The 23,513-nt window shown below is 45.3% G+C and overlaps 1 protein-coding gene across 1 annotated transcript in view; it reads right to left on the minus strand.

The window, feature by feature from the left end:
* LOC120514361 overlaps nt 1-23,513 on the minus strand; it is a 71,591-nt gene that overhangs the window by 42,838 nt on the left and 5,240 nt on the right. The window contains exons 2-9 of the mRNA XM_039734679.1: nt 16,048-16,096; nt 15,786-15,830; nt 14,066-14,126; nt 10,094-10,289; nt 5,472-5,627; nt 5,134-5,305; nt 4,878-4,978; nt 4,587-4,809 (exon numbers count right to left, since the gene is read on the minus strand). Coding sequence (XP_039590613.1) covers nt 4,587-4,809; nt 4,878-4,978; nt 5,134-5,305; nt 5,472-5,627; nt 10,094-10,289; nt 14,066-14,126; nt 15,786-15,830; nt 16,048-16,090 — 997 coding nt within the window. The 5' untranslated portion in view covers nt 16,091-16,096. The remainder of the gene's footprint in view (nt 1-4,586; nt 4,810-4,877; nt 4,979-5,133; nt 5,306-5,471; nt 5,628-10,093; nt 10,290-14,065; nt 14,127-15,785; nt 15,831-16,047; nt 16,097-23,513) is intronic.

Consider the following 23,513-nt stretch of genomic DNA (forward strand, 5'->3'; position numbering starts at 1 on the left):
GACATGTTAATGTCACCCACAAACACATGTTTATTCTCCATTTCTCTCATTTACAGTTCCGCTCACCAACCCCAATACCCTTCAGTCCTGGCCAATCCAATGCCTTCTCTTTCTTCTTCTTTCTTTCTCTCTTTCTTTCTCTCTTTTTCCTACCGCCTCCTCCCTTCTCCAGACGTTGCCACTCTTCCACCCGACTCTTGTCAATGACTGCAGGGAGGCGGCCCCTTAAATGGGAACCCGGATGGGCTCCAGCTGCTTCCCGGCAATCAATCCTGGCCACACCCCAGTGTGGCGGAAGTGCCGGCTGCGCACCCGAAAGCCGTCCGGGTGTCCCCCGTTGTCTTCCCCCCAGCACTTCCTGGTGTGGCTGAAGTGCTGGGCTCCCGGGATATTCAGGCATCGGGCGCCGCCTGGCAGTAGCCACGGGTCCCTACAGGGCTGGGCTTCCAAGCCCTTTACCCGAGGCCCCCTACATAACCAGGACGGACGCCCCCTCACGGTCTGGAGGAGGCACAAGCCCTCCTTCGGTCCTCCTGGGCGTCCCGGCCGGGGACCACAGCGTGCATTATTGCAATGTTACTTTTCTTGGGGGTTTATTAGATTACGGATTTTTCAAATGTTCATTTTTTAAAAAAACTCATTTAAAAAAGTGTTTTTAATGAGCGGTTCGTAGCGCTACAGCGCAAACTTTTGTAGTGTTAGTTTTCTCTGTTGTTCAAGATTTTCTCAGTGTTATTCAGTGTTTTTAGATTTAGTTTACTATTACGCTGTGCATTCTATGGTATGATTAACTATATTAAAAAATATATTTACATACAGTTTGTATGGTCTGGAACAGATTAATTGTATTTATGTACAATCCTATGGAGGAAATTACTTCATTTCACGACCAAATTAGTTTACAACAGAGTTTTGGAATGAATTATGGTCGTGAACCGAGGTTCCACTGTACGTTTCCATCTTTATCCTTTATCACCCTAACCTGCTGTTCATCTTTCCCAGCTCAGCCCCTCTCTGTAGCCCACCGGTACTTATCTCCCTCTTTAGTGTCCAACCTCTCATACAACTCATCATACGCCATTTCTTTTGCCTTCACCACCTCTCTCTTCACCTTGCGCCTTATCTCCTTGTACTCTTGTCTACTTTCTGCATCTCTCTGACTATCCCACTTCTTCTTAGCCATCCTCTTCCTCTGTATACTCTCCTGTATTTCTTCATTCCACCACCAGGTTTCTTTTTCCTCCTTCCTCTGCCCAGATGTCACACCAAGCACCCTTCTTGCTGTCACCCTTACTACATCTGCTGTAGTTGCCAGCTGTCTGGTGACTCTTCACTGCCACCCAGTGCCTGTCTCACCTCCTCCCTAAACTTAACCTTGCAGTCTTCCCTTTTCGTCTTCCACCATTTGATCCTTGGCTCTGCCATCACTTTCCTCCTCTTCTTAATCTCCAACGTCATCCTACAGACCACCATCCAATGCTGCTTAACTACACTTTCCTCTGCCACCACTTTTCAGTCTTCGATCTCCTTCAGATGGACTCTTCTGCATAGGATGTCATCTACCTGTGTGTATCTTCCTCCAGTCTTGTACGTCACCCTATGTTTCTCCCTCTTCTTACAATACGTATTCACCACAGCCATGTCTATCCTTTTGGCAAAATCCACTATCATCTGACCTTCTTCATTCCTCTCCTTGACACCATACCTACCCATCACCTCCTCATCTCCACTGTTCCCTTCACCAACATGCCCATTGAAATCTGCTCCAATCACTACTTTCTGTCCCTTGGGTACACTGTTCATCACTTTATCCAACTCACTCCAGAGATCTTCTTTCTCACCCATCGCACACCCATCTTGTGAGGCATATGCACTAACAACATTCATCATCACACCTCCAACTTCCAGCTTCATAATCCTCACTCTGCCTGACACTCTTTTCACCTCCAAACACTCTTTACATGCTGCTCCTTCAGAATAACTCCTACTCCATTTCTCCACCTATCCACAACATGATAGAACAATTTGAATCCCCCTCTGATCCACCCGGCATTACTCCCCTTCCATTTAGTCTCTTCACACACAATATATCAACCTTCCTTCTCTCCATCATATCTGCTAACTCTCTCCCCTTACCAGTCATACTGCCAACATTCAAAGTTCCTATTCTCAGTTCCACTCTCTTTACTTTCCTCCTCTCCTCCTGCCTCCGGACACGTCTCCCCCCTCTTCTTCTCCTTCTTCAGCCATCAGTAGCCCAGTTTCCACCAGCACCCTGTTGGCTAACAGTACTGGTGGCAGTCGTTGTTAACCCGGGGCTCGACAGATCCGGTATGGAAATTTGTATTGTTGTTCACATATTGACTTGGCAAAATTTTACACCGGATGCCCTTCCTGACGTAACCCTCCTTATTTATCCGGGCTTGTGACTGGCACCAAGAAACACACTCGTTTGTGCATCCCCTGTGGCCTGGTTATGAGATTTTTGCCTACTTTACTCCTCATGCAGTGCCATGAATCAAGTCAAGTCAAGTGATTAGTTCATAATATCCTCAATTGTTGTGCTGCTTCAAAAAAATCTCCAAGTATTCAGACTGGCAGTGATGGACCCCAGGGATCTGCCCCCTGTTTTGTATTATGATTGTTGTTTTATTAGCAATACATTTGCTTTCCATCCATCCATCCATCCATCCATTTTCTAACCCGCTGAATCCGAACACAGGGTCACGGGGGTCTGCTGGAGCCAATCCCAGCCAACACAGGGCACAAGGCAGGAACCAATCCCGGGCAGGGTGCCAACCCACCGCAGCATTTGCTTTCCATGTTTCTCTTTTAGTAATATTCATGTAAGATATCTGCTTGAAAGGAAACAAAAGCCCTTAGTTTTTATTATTATTGTTATTAGATTTGATTTGATAAACTTCATTAATCCCAATGCATACAGCAGAAAAAAATGTAAAAAGGATCTAGACTCACAGGACAAATAACACAGTCAATCAATCAATCAATCAATCAATCAATCAATACATGTATATTTTGCAGAAATTCCAATATATACTTAATGAGTACATTGGGAAGAAGCATTGAATTTCCTGACAGCAATGGGCAGAAAAGATCACCAGAGGCACTTCTTAGCACACTGCGGTGGAATGAAGGATGCCTGATGGAGGGGATTTTTCATGATGACATCCAATTTTTCCACCATCCTCTTTTCCACCACATCTTCCAGTGTGTCCAGGATTCACCCTGTGATGGAGCAGGCTTTCCTTATAAGTATGTCCAGGAATTGTGTTTCTTTTAAACTCAGGTTGCTTCCCAGGAGACCCCAGTGTAGAACACCACACTGGCTACTATGGACTAGTAGGACATTCCCAGCAGCCTGCTGAACACATCAAAAGACCTCCTTAGCAAGTCCAGTCTGCTGGTGCCCTTCTTGTCCAGCGCCACTGTCTTGTCAGACCAGTCCAGTCTGCTGGTCCTTGTAGCTCCTCAACACCTCCATGTGCTCCCCCTGACTGGTCTCAGGGGCTTCTTGGCACGTCAGATGTCCACCAGCAACTCTTCTGTCTTGCTGATGTTGAGTTGTAAGTTGTTGTCCCAGCACCACAAGACAAAGTCCTCCACAGCCTTCCTGTACTCTGACTGGTCTCCATTATTAATGCAGCCTACAATGGAGGAGTTATCTGAACATTTCTGTAGATGGCAGACACTGGTATTGTGCTGGAGGTCTGCTGTGTGGAGGGTGAACAGGAAGGGAGACAGGACAATTCAGCGAGGGCACTGCTCCAGTGTGACACACCCCCATGTCTGTCTATTTATTTATGGCTCATACTCTAACACTAAGATAATAACCCTCCTCTTGAGTTCCAGCCTCGTATTCATTTATTTATTTGAGTCCTCTGAGTATTCACAAACGAGGAGAGTGTGATGAGCAGAGTTATTTTTATTTGTATTCATGGAGACGTTAAAAAAAATATCATTAGAATGTTTCCATTGCATCACATTTAAGTACAGCATTGAAATGGATTTTAATTAAAATTGAGCAAAAGATACAATTTATTAATGCAAATGATATTGTTCTGAATCACATTAACGACAATATTTTGAATTTGTAAATGCATGCAGTGTGTAAAAAAAACAAAAAAACAACCATCTGAATTCATTGACCAGCATTTAATGGACTGGCGGCCTGTCCAGGTGTTGCTCTTGTTTCACGCCTGATCTTCTGGCCCCCCGTGACCCCGCTCAGGATTAAATGAGTTTAGAAGATGCTATGATAATGAATTATCGTGTGAAAACATTACAAGAAACTGAAATTGACAGGTAAAAACTGTGTTTAGTGAAAACAAAAGTTACACAATACAGAAAGTGGCTTTTACTTTTTAATTCAACCCCCTCGAAAATTTAAAATCCAAACCCTGTGTTAACTACAGTCCTGTGTAATCAGTTCTAATTCAGCGATTACCAAGTCGGCATTTCCCTCCCAGGGACGTCCTATAATGAGCAAAGAATTCTGACCAGGCCTCTTCTCCTACATTTTAAATTTAAAGGCCTGGACCAGTATGCTTTCTATACTGGAGTTCAACTGGGATATGAATCATACCTGGAGTTCATATCATTAGATGTCACCATAAACCGCTCATTCAGATTCAGATTTTCAAAGTAGGAGTCGGCAGCTCTGAGCATCTGTTGCAGGGCGCCCAGGAGGAGGATGTCGATGGCGTCACTCAGCTCCAGCTCGCTCGAGTAGTTCTTCACCGCAATGATGCGCGCCAATGGGACACCGAGCTCCTTCTCAAGTCGCTCCATCTGTGAAGAGACAGAGACAGTGGGTGCCTGCAGAGACCCCAAAGTGACCATGTAGTAGTATCACTCACCTTTTCCTTCAGGTATCTGCTCTGGTACACGTTGTGCACATCTCGCCGTACTTCATTGCAGGCCAAATCCACCTTTGTGACCAGCACCAACTGGGGAATCTCTGCACATTAAAGGAAGACAACTTCAAACCACTCGTTCTTTACACGGGCCCTTCATTAAGAAGTCAAATCATTAGGAGTGGTGGAGCGAGTGGTCCTGTACGGTGACCGACTCTTAGCTCTCCATGACAAGTCTGACCCCATCGACGTGACTTACCCAGCTCATTGACTTTTGAGCGAATGTCATTCAACGTTTTTAGAAAACTGGGGTTCAATTCAAGGGGAGATGAGATGTCAATCACGTAGACCACACAGTGCACTTTGTCTGCAAGGGTTGGATTAGTCCTGTAATGGGGATTAGATCTTGATATGGCAACCCAAGGGTTAAACTAGAAGAGAGAAAAACAGACACTCATTAGTGGGACTGGAAGGACCCCAAACCTCCAGAAGGAGGCGTAATCGTCTGCCATCGAAACCCAAGAGGCCAACTCTTGATGGCGCTCAGAGAGTCAGGCTCCTCTGTGCCCATTAAAGTACCCGCCAAGTCAGACTTACTGTGTACTGGTGATGAACATGCCCCTCTATGACACTCAGAATGTCTTCAACACGAATGCCTCCTTCTCCATCGCTCCTCTCCAGGCCCATGGTGTCACACAGGATGAAAGGCAACTCCGGGCCACCTCGTCCATCAGAAATGGGATAAGACTTGTACTGGAAAGAGAAAGAGCACAAGGCGCGTCACGGAGCATTAGAAACCAACCTCCATGGACATGGTGGCAGCGGCAGGTCCAGTGGAATGCCAGGTTTGGCCACGCGCCGTTCCCTGCCAATGGTGTTTTTGTTGCTAAGCAACACTGCACTCAGCTTAGGGAGTTAAGCCGCTTATGTTCCGATTCTCATGTGCACCCCTGGTGTTTCGTTCTCAGCATGATCTTGTGTTTTCTGAACTTCTTCTGCTTCGCATTTTCATGACCTTACATCTCCTCTTCTCGATGATTAGTTGCTTCATTTCTTGTTCTGCTCTTCTCTGATTAGACCACCACACTCATCTCTCAGTTGTCTGTCAGCTGAATTCTCATCCACATCCATCACCTCCTACTGTAGAAGCCACCACTGCTTGACTCCCCCAAATGACCAATGAGTCAGTAGAGCTTCACTTCATGACTCGGCAGTGCGGAGTTACTGTGCCACCCTGGCAGCCCACCAGTCTGTGTTACACTCTGATCAGACCCTAACGACTGGGGGTTGGCAGTAAAGTCTGCCGATGGCTCACACGGTTCAGGCTCTTCGGTCAGTTCAGCTCCCTGTCTCTACAGCACTCTCCTCTCATGTTATGGAGATTATGTTCAGAAATGAACGGCGTCACGAGGACAGAACAACGTGATGTTCTTTAACTTGGGGAGAGAACAGTCTGGACCCCCTTTTCACAAACTCTATCGTTGTCCACAAAGTCATACTTCGCCCACATCTCGGCTTTTCTGATCGCATTTCCACGATGCCACTGCCTGCATGGAGAACGCTGCTGAAACAGTCCACACCAACTCTCAAAGGGAGATGTTTCAGCCCTGAAGGACTGTTAGTCCCTGTTTAAATCAGCTTCCACCCACGGCCATCTGATCAACTATGAGGATCAGGTGTCATCAGTCACAGGCTACGTTAACAAGTGCATAGCTGATGTGACTGTCTCAAAGACCACCAGAACGTGCAAATCAGAAGCCATGGGTGACATTGGAGATACACGCACTGTTAAAAACCCTGTAGTGCTGCCTTTAGATCAGGTAATAAGGTGGTCCTCAGGACATCAAGGCAAATCTGTCTTGGGGAATCAAAGCAGCTAAGCAAGAGCATGGCAAGAAAATCAACGGCTGCTTTCAGGACACCAGGCATACACAGCACATGTGACAGGAAATCCAAGCCATCACAGACTCTAAGACCACACCGCCTGTCTATAGTGCTGATGGCTTCTCCTCCAGAGGTTCTAAATAATTTCTGCATGACCTGAACAACACACCTGCGAAGAAGTCCATCCCTCCTCAGGAGGGACAGCTACTCTGTTTGCCCACTGTGGATGTGAAACCCACGCAAAGCTGCTGGACCAGACAGCAAACCTGGTAAAGTGCTCATGGAATGTGCAGACAAGCTAGCTGATGGATATCTTTTCAGACATCTTCAATATCTCCTGATGAAGGCAGTCATGCTCAAGAGCTTCCAAACCAGAAGTCCTCTGCCTTTTGCCTCAATGACTATCACACCAGTCATCATGGAGCGCTTTGAGGGGTTAGTCTTGGGCCACTTGACTTCCACATCACATGAGATTCACTGGTTTGCCTCACCTGAAGTGTTCCACTAAAGATGTCATATCATCTGCACTTCATCTGGCCCTGGCCCATCTGGAGCATAGAAACACTTAAGCTGGGATGTTTTCATTGTCTTCAGTTCAGCTTTCAGCACCATCATACCCTCCAAGCTCATGGGGAAGTTGAGTTTGCTAGACTGCAACAAAGAGACCCCAGACAGTCCATGTCCGAAACACCATCTCCCACACCATCACACTGAGTGCTGGTGTCCCCCAGGAGTGTGCACTCAGCCCATCTCTAGTCACTCTGCTCACCTTAAGGTTGCATAAAAGTTTAACACCCTGTCATTAAGTTTCAAGTCAGGTCAGATTGGAGAGCCTGCACTGGTACAGCGTGTTGCCACACCCACCACACAACAAATCAGCTTAGGATTCTGGTTGGCAGCCCCCCAGGAAGACATGTGGTCCAGTCCCACCCTCAGGAAATGGCCCTCTCTCTACCGCAGCCAGGTGTCACGTTGGCATCCCTTTGGCCTGATCCAGGCACTCGGGCCCTTAACAATGAGGATCACCCTTGGGTAATCTCGCCACATGGCCGTAGTGCCGTTACTGACGCTCCCTCACAATTCAGGTCATGTGCCTCATTCAGGACTCCATGAGCAACACAAAGTCAAACCAGCGGTACCCAAGGATTCTCTGAAGGTGTCCAGTCCATGTCTCACAACCATATAGCAAGACAGGAAGCATCAGGACTCTAAAGACTTGGACCTTCGTCCTTTTGCCAAAATATCAGGAGCGCCACACACCCCTTTATGACCTCATGACCCCCCCCCATGCTCTCCCAAACCGTCTACTGACTTCATAGGAAGAGTCACCAGAGTCACATGAATGTCACTGCTGAGGTAAGTAAACCTCTCGATGAGGTCGACATTCTCTCTGCTGATGGCTTCAATTAAAGAAGTCATTAAAGGCCTTTATCTTGGTTTTATCAGGACCCTCACAAGCCCAGACACTCAGACTCCTCACTCAGTCTCTCGAGAGCCCCATTGACTCTGCGAAGATCACAGCATTGTTGGCAAAGTGAAGATCAGTAAATCTCTCTTCGCCAACAGATGTCCCACAGCCGCTGGACCCAATGACCCTTTCAATGCCAGGAGGGCAGCCTTACTACCAGCCTGGAAAAGTTCACCTTGGATACCACAGATCCCTGCTGCCTTCCCTACCCTAAGCTGGTTCACCACCTGTGCAATGTAAGTGAGACTGGGGGATTCACAGCTAATTGGAGGATCAGTCTCAAGAACCATGGACCAGAGATATCCAATGTATTCACCGTAGGGTCAGCTTTAAACAGCTGCTCAAAGTACCCAGTCCAGCGGGTCACAACAGTAGTGACATCCGTAAGGACCGTTCCATCACCCAGCCTGACTGCGACTCTCTGAGGAACAGATACGGATGAGCATAATGCTTTAGTTCCTCTGTAAGCAGGACATGGGTCGCTAGACCACAGATGGTGTGTCACGCTCACAGATTCTTCTGGGAACACTGGTAACATCAACACAACACTCAGCAACCTTCAGGGTCTTGTCACAGATCACTTTAGGATCAGTAGTCGCACCCAAGCCTGTAAATTCCCCACACAAACTGTGAGCAGACTCATTAGAAACAGCCTGATCTTGGAGTCTGGCCAGGTCCAGCATCAAGTTTGCAGGTGACAAAATGGTGGCCTGTCATATTGACAATGGGGATAAGTCAGCTTTCAAAATGGAGATACAACGATTAGCAGGCCAGTGCAAGTGCAACAATCTGCCTCTAAATGTGAAGATGCGGACAAGACAAACTGTTGACTTCACTGAGACCCATGCTGTCCACACCCCACTGCACATCAAGGGTTCTGTGGTGGAATTGGTCAAGAGCAACAAATTCCCTGGTGTGTACCTGGCAGCTGACCTCACGTGGTCAATGAAGAGCACTCCCATTGTCAAGAAGGTGCACCAGCATCGCCACCTCTGCCTGAACAAGTCACACCTACATTCTCGCGACATTGTAACAGGTGCATCATTGAGAGCGTTCTGACCAGCTGCATCACTGTCTGGTTTGGGAACTGCAGGTGTAAGGTCCTACACAGTAGAAAAGATCCTTAGAGACATCTTCATCAATGGAGATCAGTGTAGGAAAGTGTAAAAGTTCTACATGTACAACAGGTAAGAAGAAGGTTGATGTTAATACAAAATGGGTGACGCTTGGCCTACAAGATATGACCTCTAATAAGGATTTGGGGGTCTCTGTTGGTAAAACACTCTCCTCATCATGTCAATGTGCAGGAGTAATTGAAAATGAACACAAAATGAAAGACTTGTGTTCTAGAATTGTATACAAGTTAAGCAGCATTATGCTCCGATTATAGGTGGCGCTAGTGAGATCCTGTTGGCAGGCCTGTGGGCAGCTTTGGTCACCACAACACAAAAATCACAGGGCAGCATTGGGACATATAAAAGGAAAAGCAACCACCTGGGACTCCTGTGACAACCCAAGAAAGTACCGGTCTTCAAACTCAAGCATGGAGGGCCGTGGGGGGATCTAATGGCGGTCTTCAAAATATACAAAGGCTTCAACAAAATGGATGGTAGAAGTGCATGTCGGACTGAGGCCCAGTGCCACTTCTTTACACAAAGTATTGTGGGAAACAAGAGCCAGCCATGAGTGAGAAGTGAAGTGAAGTGGGAAGCTGGACAACTTTTATGAAATATTTGGATGAGTTATGGAGAAAACGGAGCCATTAGCAAGCCAAGTTAGCATGAAATGGACTCAACGTCCTCCTCTTTTCTGATGTTCTCAATGGTAAGAAGGTTCTGTAAGTGAGGGTTTTCTGCCATGTTCTTACCTTTTTGCTCAAGCTGTTGGCTTCAAAGCCACTCTCAGCCTGGTGGATCGGGTAGCCTCTGAACACGGCATTGATGGAGTTGAAGAAGGTGGACTTGCCGGCGCTGATCTGACCGATGAGAACAATCCTGGGCTTTGGGACGTCCTCTCTCAGGGGCTTGTAGGCTCGGATGTTCTCCTTTAGATGTTCCCTGTTTCTGGTGAGTGAAAAAATGTGCTGAGTAAGACTCAGGGCAGCCAGACACACACAGAAGTGGTCAGATAAGAAGCCATGGGCTCAGGTTAATGGACATGTAGGACACAAAGACCATGGACACCCCTTACACCTGTTAAGTGTTACTGCTTTATAGAAATACGGAATATCAGCCATGAGGCATTACAGTACTTGGTCTGCCACAGAAACAACTGAGGTGGATATTTAGTGGGTAAGAATCAGGAGAGGATCAAGTCTACAGCAAAGCCTGCAAAGTCCAAATCGAGGAAATCTGAACTCACCTGTCATCAGGCCTAATCAAACTACCAGCAACCAAAGTCAAAGAAACAGTCGAAACCAGAAAATCACTAAACAAAATGCACTTCTACCCAGGACTCAGATACGCGAGATGTCTTTGAGCTGACCTTTATACCCTCTTGTCAGTGACGTCACAGGTCGCATCCCACCACTTGTCTCGCGTAGCAACGTGACTGGCAACAGTACACAAACAGAGTCCAAAATGGTGGCACATACACAAACCAAAATGGCATCGTGGAAAGAGAGTAAAATATATCTTCTACAAAAAAACCTACAAAGCAACTTCAGAAATGATTAAATATACCAAAACGTACAAAAAAACCTAAAGAAGCAATGAAAACCGTGTGATGAAATTCAAATCAGAACATCACTAAAGTGCACTCAGGATTCTGAGCATTTACAGTAGCAGACGTCCGGTACTGAGGACTGTAACATCTCAGCATTTCCTCTAATTGAAGGATTTTCATCTCAAGGTGGATGTTAGCCCACCTTAACTCAAGGCAGACCCCCCCAAGCCTGGTGTCGACTTAAACTTGTGATTTCCCAGCTGACTCTCCACTTATTAGTGTAAGTAGGTGGGTCGCTGATGACCAACTGCTCCGCCACACAGTTCATATCATCGCCTTTTTACATTGATATTTACATTTGTTTCCTTAGTTGTCACTTTTATCCAAATCAACTTCTACATAATTAAATAAACTTCAGTGTTGGGAACAAATGTGACAGGATAAGGTGACAAAAGTGACCAACACAAGTGAAGAGCTCAGAACAGAACACACGCTCGTTACACTTCCTTCATCAACTAGACAGACGTTTACCAAACAAGAGGGTCTTAAAAGGCTTCTTAAACACTTCGAGGGTGGTGGGTGGCTCTTTGCACCAGTTAGGTGGGACACATGGAGCATCTGGACTAAGATTTGATGTCATGCAGAGGAGGCATCACCAGACGCCATTCACTAGTAGAAGAAGTAAGTGGTCATGAAAGAGCGGAGGACCTCACGAGAGTCCCCAAATACGTGGGTGCTGACCCACCTGTTGCTCTGTACTCAAGCATTGAGGATATGAACTTTATAAGTCTCGCTACAGGAAGCTGTTTAGTGATCTGAAAAGCGGAGTGACTTTTTGGTCAGCAACTTGGTGAACCCCAAACACAAATGGAGGGGAAAGCCACAAAATGCTCTTCCATTGCGTACTTCTGTATGTGTTCTGCTGCTTGTGGGTTGTCACACAGATAATGACATCCATGAAGAACAGCAGGGCTGGCAGCTATGACCCTGAATTTAGGGACAGGCAGCAACTCTTCTGCTCCTACATCTCAATATGTTCACACAGTTGGAGTCCATTGTGCTTCTCGAAGCCCTGGGTGACGACACAGAAATCTCCTCTTAGGTCGTGGGGAGCGACTGCTCCTTCATCCCGATGGCCTGTTTGTAGCTATCACTCGTTCCTGTTTACCAAACTGCTCATTGCAAACAGACAGACAAGAAAGTTACATGACTCTCTATGTGGGCCTCCTTCAGTTTCTGTGTTCTTCTTCTTAAGTATAAAGTTTAGAACCTCCCAAACTAATTCACGTTACCAAGTTGTTATTCGGGTGCACCTGCCAGCTGACATTACTGGGTCAATGACCATCACCTCCATAACCATGAAGGTGCAGCAGCGTCTCCACTTTGTCCCTCCACTCTTGTCATATTCTACAGGGGCACCACTGAGGGCATTCTGACTGTAATGTCCTAGAATGGATCGTGAACACAGAAGAAAAGACCCTTGGGACCTCCCCTAAGACAGCCCTTCACCCTTGGTCTCAGAACATCTGAGGCTGCCTTAATAATGGAGACCAGTCAGAGTACTGGGATTTGTGGAGGACTTTGTCTTGTGGTGCAGAGAGAACAACCTGCAACTCAACATCAGCAAGACAGAAAAGCTGCTGGTGGACCAGTCACCATTCAGGCAGAGGGTGTGGAGGTGGTGCACAGCTACAAGGACCAGCAGACTGGACTGGTGTGACAACACAGTGGCACTGGATAAGAAGGGCACCAGCAGACTGGACTTGCTAAGGAGACTCAGAGGTCTTCTGATGTGTGCATCAGGCTGTTGGGAATGTCCTACTTGAATAAACTCATCAGGAAAGCCTCCTTCATCACAAGAGGAGCCCTGGATACACCAGAATATGCCAGAATACACTATTATGTTTTATTTTTTCTCAATTTAGACTCTAGTGAAGTTCTTCACCCGTCTTGCACTTGTCCTGTGCTTATGTATATGTCGCACTGCGGTGGTCCTGTGACGCTGTACGCTGCAATATTGTGCATGGATGGTGCAGTTCTCCTCAGTTCAGTCCCCAGTCACGCCCCACTCAAATAAGCCACGTCTCTTCCAGTTGGGTCAGTATAAATTTAAGGGCTACCAGGAGATGGTACAGCACAGGACTCCTCATAGGCAGGTGCCAGTGTCTCGATGCGCCAGGTGGGACGGACACTGAAATACCAGCCAAAGGGGCCTGTGGCATTGTGACAATCATATTGTTATGCATGGGTGTCTGTGAATCACCTTCCAGGCTCTGATAAGGTATACGAATAACCACCAGGACAAGAGGGGGCACCAACACTAACCAGATCATTTCAGTTCTCCTCCTCAGCTCAGTCCCCAGTCACGCCCCACCTCTTCCAGTTGGGACAGTATAAATCCAACAGGGTACAGGAACATGGCGACTCAGTTGGAGGAACAACATCCCATGTGAATGTACTCCCAGACGTAGACCCCCTCAAGAGAGATGAATATTTTGAGAAGCCGTTGAGGCTAAGGTGGCAGTTGTTAGACTTGTTTTCTTTTGTGCCACCACGTGCCCACTTTTGTTGTTTTTTTGTTTTTTGGACACTTGCAGTGAACGGGATGACCTGGTGGGCCCCCCAGATTTTCTATGGTTCTCCAATTCCTTATTTACATTCCATAATCGTGTGAGATTCATTAGCATAGCCCATATATGGCCATTTCTGGGTGCCAGACCTTTCAGGGCACGTTCACCTATGCAGATTAACAAGATCATTCTGATTGAAATGGTGAATTGTGCAGATGGTGCCTATGCCAGGTTTCCTAATTCTGATTTTTGGTGTGCACATAATTTCACACTCAAACCCATGCAAGGTTTTATAAATGAGACCCCCAGCCTCCAAGGTGACACAAGAACCCAACCATCTGCCAAGTCACAGAGAGGCCCAGCTGACTTCAGAGGTGCCACCTGGAGTTGCTGTTGTCCTCCTGTCCACCACCTGCTGCACTTTGTTGCTCTTGTGTGCATTTGGGGTGGCAGGCCTGTTAGCAGAAGTGCAAGTAAAGGGACTCAGAGTTTGAGTACAGGGGCCTGGAAATGAGCGGTCAAGTGCCAGGTGAGCACAGAGAGACAGAGGAGAGCCACTCGTTCATTACGGGACACTGAAAGGAAGGAAGTAACGAGTGCCTTACTCTCGACTCCAGTCCATCGGCCTCCAAGGCTGCTCCAGGAGCGGTGCAGGGGCTTCATTACCTGAAAAACATGACACAGAAAATGAACAAAGGAGACATCAAACAGGAACCCTGGCTGCGACAGGACAATAGGCAGCATGTGACATTTTTAAAAAAACGTTCTGCATGCTTCATAGTAAAGTGAAAGGCAGGCTTATGAGGGGGGAATCGTCCAATAGCACGAGAGAAGGGAGTAGTTGTGGAATACGCCGCTCGGCATCACAGGCCTTCGGTCTTGTTAATCCGTCCGCCGAGCAGCGCAGTGCTGACCTGATCGAGTGCGCACTGCTGACGTTTATTCTACAATCCTGTGTGCGACTTCTGTGATTAAAGAGCACGTCGGGTCAGATCGAATATCAAGACAACGGCGATTGTACTTTTCGACGTCAATGGACTTAAATAAAGACACAAAATGACTGAGGTGTTCACGGGAAAACATCAGATAAAAACGTCGGGCAGGGGCGGCACACGCAAAACGACATTTCACACCCTGATGCCACACACCGAATGGTCGGTCGGAGATTTTTTAACCAAAGCAATCAGGCTGTTGCTTTGCACCCCTCAAATTCAGCAGATCTCGCCCCATGTGACTTCTTATTGATCCCGAAATTAAAATGGAGACTGAAGGGAAGAAATCCAAAAAAGAAAATTGCAGCAGGCTCTGGACTCGGTAACAAAACATGGAAATGTGCAGAGGAATGGAAGAAGCACTGGGACAAGCATCTCAAGGTGGGATTTTGACAGTGTGGCGGACCGCCAGGGACCTTACTTGGCTGGGACACCCCAATAACAGAAGAACCGGGCGAGAGAGCATCTGCAGGGCACTACCTCCCTTAGGATGCTAGAGGGCAGCTCTGATGGGCAGCTGTGCCCCCATGCAGGGCACACTGGGACTTGGAGTTTGGCACAGCCCTGTTGGGTCCCATGGGGGTCGCCAGGGGGTGCTGCAGAGCCCTCCTTTGGGCTTCCCCTACCCCTCTGGCGAATCCAGGTTTGATTAATGAGCCACCTGGGACACTCCCAGGGCTAACATAAAAGGGGCCACCTCATGCCATTCGAGGAGCCAGAGTCGGGAGGAGGAAGAGGAAGGTCAACTGTGGAAGAGCAGAACTGGGAAGTGGAAGACGACAACAGAAGAGACAGAGTATTCTGTGCTTTATGTACTGAACTGAGGTGGGGAGCAAAGGAAAAGTGCTGCCCCCAGAAATATACGTGTGCTGTCCTAGACTTGTGCCTCTGTGCCTGTCTGTGTCTGAATTTGGGGAGCCGTATGCCCGCTGATATTCCACAATGGTGACAGAATTGCTTATATGTTGTACAATAAAGGGTTTTGTTTAAACAATTCCAGGAATTTTTTGCGGACCTGCACAGTACATAGAATTGATTTGACTGTTGTGGGACAGATGACCTGCTCCACGTGACTGCAGAAGAGGACGCAGCTGAACATGGCAGCCTGCACAAGCCTTTAAGGATAAACCATTAAGACCCCAAAGAAACATTTGAATGTGTTTCGCATTTTGGAATTTCAAAATCTCCTGCAAAATTCCTTTCAGTGTCAATTTTGTGAAACTTGTTACTCATCACTATAAAGCAGGATAATCTGACAAAGGCTGGGGTGACTCCTGACCCCCTGACACCCTCGGCCCACGTGAGTTACATCAAATGAAGACGACTTGCCTACCTGTCCCCTGGTCGGCCTGGCCAGTGTCTCCTTTGCAATATTGATCTGTAAGTTAAAAGGTCAAAGGTTATTATCTCTGCAAGGATGGCCTTCCAGGTAACAAACAAAGCAGGAGGACAGACTCGAACACAGCAGGTGAAACAAAGTCTCTCATCACAAAAGTCCAAAATCTGAACTCACCAGAAAAAAAGGCAGAGAGAGAACAGAAAGTGAAAGGAGGGCCGCCGACGTGAAGCTCACCTCACGTTCAGGACGTACTTACATGTGGCTTTCGCCATGTTGACAGGATTGAGCTTTGACCACATTGTGAGCTGTAAAAGAAAATAAACAAAATATAAAAGGGTCTCCTGGGGCCTCATGTACAGTATAAATGGTGTGTACACACAAAAATATTGGTTACGCCCGTTTCCACACTCACATCGCTAAACCAGGCGTAAAGCCACGCACATTCTCACGCCAGCTCCATCCTTTGTGTACACAAGTTCTCCGCTCAGTTTTGCAAACTGGTGGCACCCAGCATCAAAGCAGCGCTACTGTTCCTGTGTAGATTCCCTTTATTTATTTGATTCACATCCCTGACGCGGCTTTATCAAATACATTGAAATTAACCGCATATTGTTTAAGGCATCTGATTGTAATTAACCAGTAACAATATAATGGTGCACAGAATGGCCAAATTATTCCAAATACCATAGCTGCTTTACTCTTAGTGCACCACTCAGAATACTTGACACGGGCTGTGTCAAAAGCGGAAAGAAATATTGGGATACAGCATCAAGCACACGCTGCCTCAGCCATGCACACAGTCTATCTGAACTCCTTCCAGACGACAAACGCTTCAGAGCCTTTCCATACGGACCTCGCGGTTCAGAAAGAGTTTCATCCCAAGAACTGTAAACGCACTCAATCAGTCCATCATGTGCTCCTGGTAGAACTTCTGGGACTTATAAGGACAATCACCTCACTGTAAACTGGTGATACAGTTATAATATTGCACAACCTGGGCCACTTATGCTTTCATATTGTATATTTTCACTGTTTTTTATCCTATTATTATTATTATTATTATTATTATTATTATTATTATTATTATTGTTGTTGTTGTTGTTGTTGTTATTTTAACCATTTTATAGGAAAATAAGTTTATGAGGATTTGCATATTGAATCTCATTGTACCATACAATAACAATAAAGGAATTCAATTCAATTGAACAGAAGAGAGTGCCTCGTATTTACAGATGATGACAACTGGCTTCTAATTCGATTTAGATTTCCAGGCGCTATCTTCCTGGAGCTCTTGATATCATTTTTAAGATGAATTCCAGTAAAGCATGTTTATTACATTATGCAGATACGTTTTCAACTTCATTTAAATAGTCTACATTGTTAATAATTAAACATGTGAGGATTCGGTGGCGCTGCAGTAGCAATGCGCTGGCGCCCGTTCAGGGATTGTTCCTGACTTACGCTGTATTCTTGCTGGGACTGGCGTGACACTGGAAGGATAGATGGAATAATTAAACATGTAATACGAAGATATTTCATTGTTCCTTAAAAGTTTTGAAGAATCATCATTGTAAGCTTACAGATGGCTTAACGTCTGTTACAGAACTGATCGTGTGGCGATTGGGTATTTAGAGAAAGAAAAGGAAGGACAGGAATTGGGGGTCAGTACGTTTGAAAGAGACAGCACTGCTGCAATAAAGTATTTCATCGATGGTCGCGCATGGCACAGCAAGCATCTTGCGTGAGGCAGGAAGAAACTCTGGATGGGGCGCCAGCTCATTGCTACCACTGTGCCACCGTGCCCCCATGTTTAATAACATGCTTTAATTCATTTCATCATGAAAATGATATCAAGTTTACATCTTACTATTTAATTTGTTCAGAGGGCTGTAATATCATGAATGTAATGTATTCTGTGTCCTGTCGGTGTAAAATCAAAAGATTTTAAGATGAAGTTTGTGACGTTCAACTTTAATGATAAAATAAACTACGTGATTAAATGTGGAAATTTCGAGACTGAAGTTGACATTTCGAGCTTTTTCCCACTGTGCCCTTATTTTTTTCATTTCACTGTACCCTAATACGCTTCCATAGATGGTGGGCTACGACTCACCTTTTCACAGCAACTTTGATATCTGACAACTTCTCTTTTATTTCAGGCACTGTGTGACTTTCTGAACTTGAACTTTCAATTAACTTCCTTTTGTTTTTTATTCCACTGTTTAAACCAACAAATAGTACGTTTTTCTTTGCCTCCACTTGGTATTCGCTGATATTCTTTTATTTACCCCGTGCTTTTGTCATTGTCTTTTCACAGAACGCTGAACTTAAGGAATATTTATATTAATTTGCATATTCAAAGAGGGGTAATTCTGGGAGGAGTCTGGGGGGGTGCGGTAGGTGTGTGCACATGCGTTACACTTCACACAGACCAGGATTTCTGTAGCGGAAGTGCATGGAAGTTGGCTTATGCACGGTTTTCTGCATCTGAATTTTTTTGTGCATACGCCATGTTTTAGTGTGAATTCTGTGCATGCCGTTATGCATGAGGCCCTTGGTGTTTACTTGAGGGGCCTCAACCACTTTGTGTGGCACCTCACGCCTGCCTACTGCTCAGCTGGAGCTGCATTATTCCACTGGGATCCACAAGGGGCAGCCTGCTGGGAGAAAGTCCTTCCAGATTAGCCCACCTTTGATGACCTGGCAGTGGAGACTTCTAGAGTTTGACATTACAGGGACAGTATGAATGGCTTTTGTTTCAAACCTCGCAATTAACCGTTAAAGGGAGTAAAATGTCAGGTAAGGCCCGGTCACATTAGACGACTTTTCCTGCGATTTTCTGTCATGGCTTTCATTTTTTTAATGTTAGAAGACATCTAAGAGAGAATACTTCTCAATTCAACTGTGTTTAATCTCTCTTTGTCTTTTCAGAGTAGCAGCGAGCGGAAGCACAGCACAGAATGGCGGCGTCTCCCACAGGCATGTAGCCCTTCACAAACACCCAAGTAAGTGAAACTGAAGTAAAGCCGACAGCTGACCAGGAGAAATAACCATCAGTGAGAAATCAAAGTCAAACGCTCAGCACGTGGTGGAAACTGAAAGCTTTTCAGCTCCCACAGAAAGGCCTGTTTTTTGGCAACAAAAGGATCTGATCAAAGTGGAGCTTATGAGATTATTATTATTTTTTTTTTTTTTATAAGACAGAAATACATTAAAATTAAAAATTAGAACAATCTAGACGAGAACAGGCCATTCAGCCCAACAAAGCTCGCCAGTCCTATCCACTTGCTTCCTCCAAGAAAACATCAAGTCGAGTTTTGAAAGTCCCTAACGTCTTACTGTCTACCACACTACTTGGTAACTTATTCCAAGTGTCTATCGTTCTTTGTGTAAAGAAAAACTTCCTAATGTTTGTGCGAAATTTACCCTTAACAAGTTTCCAACTGTGTCCCCGTGTTCTTGATGAGCTCATTTTAAAATACAAGTCTCGATCCACTGTACTAATTCCCTTCATAATTTTAAACACTTCAATCATGTCACCTCTTAATCTTCTTTTGCTTAAACTGTAAAGGCCCAGCTCTTTTAATCTTTCCTCATAATTCAACCCCTGTAGACCTGGAATCAGCCTAGTCGCTCTTCTCTGGACCTTTTCTAGTGCTGCTATGTCCTTTTTGTAGCCTGGAGACCAAAACTGCACACAGTACTCAAGATGAGACCTCACCAGTGCATTATAAAGGTTGAGCATAACCTCCTTGGACTTGTACTCCACAGATCGTGCTATATAACCTAACATTCTGTTAGCCTTCTTAATGGCTTCTGAACACTGTTGGTAAGTTGATAGCTTAGAGTCCACTATGACTCCTAAATCCTTCTCATAAGGTGTACTCTCGATTTTTCGACCGCCCATTGTGTATTCAAACCTAATATTTTTACTTCCTATGTGTAATACTTTACATTTACTGACATTAAATTTCATCTGCCACAAATCTGCCCAAGCCTGTATGCTATCCAAGTCCTTCTGTAATGATATAACGGATTCCAAATTATCTGCTAATCCACCTATCTTGGTATCATCTGCAAACTTAACCAGCTTGTTACTTATATTCCTATCTAAATCATTTATAGATATATTAATTAACTGTTCTGCGCGTGGCACAGGCAGAACTTTGGAGAAGACTACCTTGTCAGTTCTGCTCCTCAGCTTGGCACCTAACTCTTTGAATTTGGATCGCAGAACTGACAGACTACCCTTAGTTATTTATTACTAAATGCCGATCAGCGGACCCCAAGCCGATCATCATCCGGGCCAGACAGCCTGGGGGCCTGCATCAATAGACGAGATCCCACTGAAGACCCCCACCCCGGGGGCCCAAGCACTGCCCCCTGTTGGTCACCACTCTTAACATCGGCCAGTTCTGATGAGGTTCCTCACACCATCACCCTCTGCTTCCTGTGTCTGAGCCAATTCTGCACCCATCTAAAAACATCACCCTGAACTCCCACTTCTTTTAACTTGATGCCCAACCTCTCATGTGGCACCTTATCAAATGCTTTCTGAAAGTCCAGATAAATAATATCATAAGCTCCACTTTGATCGTATCCTTTTGTTGCCTCCTCATAGAATTCCAACATGTTAGTAAAACACGACCTCCCCTTCTGAACCCATGCTGACTGTTCAGAATAACTCCTGTCCTTGCATGTGTTGCTCAATCTTATCCTTAATAATTCCTTCCATTAATTTTCCTGTGATGCTTGTTAAGCTTACTGGCCTATAGTTGCTTGGATCTGCCCTGTCACCCTTTTTATATAATGGGATGATATTTGCCATTTTCCAGTCCTTTGGAATCTCTCCAGTGCACAGTGACTTCCTAAAAATATGTGTCAAGGGTTTATATATGTACTCACTAGCCTCCTTAAGAACACGAGGATAAATATTATCTGGGCCTGGTGATTTGTTTGATTTCATCTTATTTAATCTGAGCAGCACTTCTCCCTCTACAATTTCCAAATCCCTCAGTACCTCCTTAGTAGTTGTTTACCTCTGGCAGGTTATCCACTTGCTCACTTGTAAACACCTCAGAAAAATGTAAGTTTAGGGCATCTGCTATTTCATTGTCTGTATCTTTTAATTCCCTTTACTATTCCTGATGAACTTGACCTCCTCCTTAACTGTTCTTTTACTACTAAAATACTGAAAGAATCTCTTGGGGTCTTCTTTCGCCTTATCTGCTATATTCCTCTCCAACTGTCTTTTAGCCTCTCTGATATCCTTCTTAATGGTTGCCCTCATGTTCTCATATGCTACGGTTCTCTTTGCAGTCATTAGTCTTATATGCCTTATACAGCAGTTTTTCCTTTGCAACTTCTTTTTAAATCTTTATTAATCCATCGTGGAGATTTTTTAGTTTCCTATTACTTCCAAATTTAGGTATGTATCTGTCCTGCATTACATGTAAAACATTTTAAACCTGTTCCACTGCTCCTCGACTGTCTCCACATTTAAAAGCTTATCCCAGTCTATCCTACTTAGACTTTGTCATCTGCTCAAAATTAGCCCTACTAAAGTTCAACTTAACAATTTTAGTCTTTGCATCTGTACTCTTACAAAATACTGAGAATTGTATTACATTATGGTCACTTGACCCTAGTGGTTCAATCACCTCTACACCCTCAATTCTATCCTGATTATTACAGAATACTAAATCCAGACAGGCTTCACCCCTTGTTGGTGCTTTAACATGCTGTGTTAAAAACAGTCGCTGATTACTTCTAAAACTCCTGCTCTTGTGCTCCTCCATCTGTAAGGTTATCCCAGTTAATATTTGGATAATTAAAGTCCCCATGACTATAATATCCCCTGTAAACTTGCCTTTTGATATTACTAAAAGATGTGTGTTGAAATTACTGTCTGAATTGGGTGGTCTATAACACACTCCTAAAATGAGACCTTTTCCCTAATATTTTCCAGGCGAAGCCACATGTCCTCACTAAGATGGGGCTCATCATCCAACTGAAGATGACTTACATTTAATTCCTGTTTGGCATAAACAGCAACCCCACCTCCTTTTCTGTTCTGTCTATCCTTCCTAAAAAATGTGTATCCCTCTATGTTACACTCATCCCCATCTTTGTTATTTAGCCAGGTTTCCGTTATTGCTATAATATCATAATTGTGCTCTGCTACATACAACTCCAACTCACTTACCTTATTTTTGATACTTCTAGCATTAAGGCAAGCTATTTTTAATGTGTTAATCCTTCTATCTTTACGTGTTTGCTTAAAATTTACATTACTATGCATTTTTATTTCTACACCATTGTTTGTTCTTCCATGTATAGATCTAAATCTGGCCTGTCCTAAACTCCCTGCCCAACCCATTCCCTAGTTTAAACAATCCTCGACTAGCCTACACATACGCCTCCCCAATACATTGGTGCCCCTCCGGTTCAGATGTAAGGAACAGGTCCCATCTGTTCCAAAAGGAGTCCCAATGCCCCATAAACCTATACCCTTCTACCCTGCACCAAGATTTGAGCCACGCGTTAAGCCTTCTAATCTCCTCAATCTTACCTGGACTGGGCGTGGCACAGGCAGAACTTCGGAGAAGACTACCTTGTCAGTTCTGCTCCTCAGCTTGGTACCTAACTCTTTGAATTTGGATCGCAGAACTGACAGACTACCCTTATGTATGTCATTTGTTCCAACGTGGACAATGACAACTGGATCCACCCGCTCTGGCCAAGAGCCTATCCACCCTTCCAGGAGGTCTCCCACCTGTGCTCCCGAAAGGCAGACACACCGTGCTGAGACTCTCTCTCTCTGGAGCACACCTGCGCTTCAATCCCCCTAATGATTGAGTCCCCAACTATCACTACCTCTCTCTTTTTGGGAACTGGTTTTGAGGTGGCCCGTTGGGGCTCCTCAACCCTGCCTACCACCTCAGAATTATCAGAGTCACCGTCCAGCTCCGCCAGGACATGATAACGGTTAGACACTTCTAATTCTGGGGTTGATGCCCCCGGACAGTGTGCACCCTTTACCTTACGCCTTGCGACCGTGACCCACCTATTCCTACCTGTCTGGTCTGGAATCTCCTCCCGCCACCTTAGGGGTGCACACTATCTCTAAAGGACACCTGGGCCAAGTCCGCCAATTCTCTATTACAACGCAGGTCAGCCAACTCCTCCTCCAGTTCAGCGACCCTGAGCTCGAGGTGCTGGATCAGCTGGCATCTCTTGCAGATGTAGCCCTCATAGACAACTGGCTCTTCCAAACCATCATCTAAAAGTCCAACATCCAACAGGACTTGCATTGCACTGGCCTCATTATTAAAATTTGATTTGGGATTACTAAGCTGCCTTAACTATATATATATTTTTTTTTTCTTAAAATTAAATTTCTTCTTCTTTCAGCTGCTCCTTAACTTAAATGGTAACACTAAGATCTGCTACAGATATTTTACACCTTTTCCCCCTTAAGCTCCTGTACTGTTCTCCCTCTCAGCTGCCTGCCTTTCTATGAGGTTAACTTTACTTTTCTCTGTCTCTTCTAACTTTGCGCTCTTCTTACTTATAAGCTCTTCACTCGCACTGTTTGTATTCCCCCGTATTAATGAACCAATACGCTGTCGCCCACTTAACTGTTCTGCCTCTGGACCGCTAAGGACTGTTTAATCTAAAATAAACAAATAAATAAAACTTTACTACCTTATTTGCTCCTAC

This window comes from Polypterus senegalus, chromosome 14, assembly GCF_016835505.1.
Source record: "Polypterus senegalus isolate Bchr_013 chromosome 14, ASM1683550v1, whole genome shotgun sequence".
Taxonomy (NCBI): Eukaryota; Metazoa; Chordata; class Cladistia; order Polypteriformes; family Polypteridae; genus Polypterus; species Polypterus senegalus.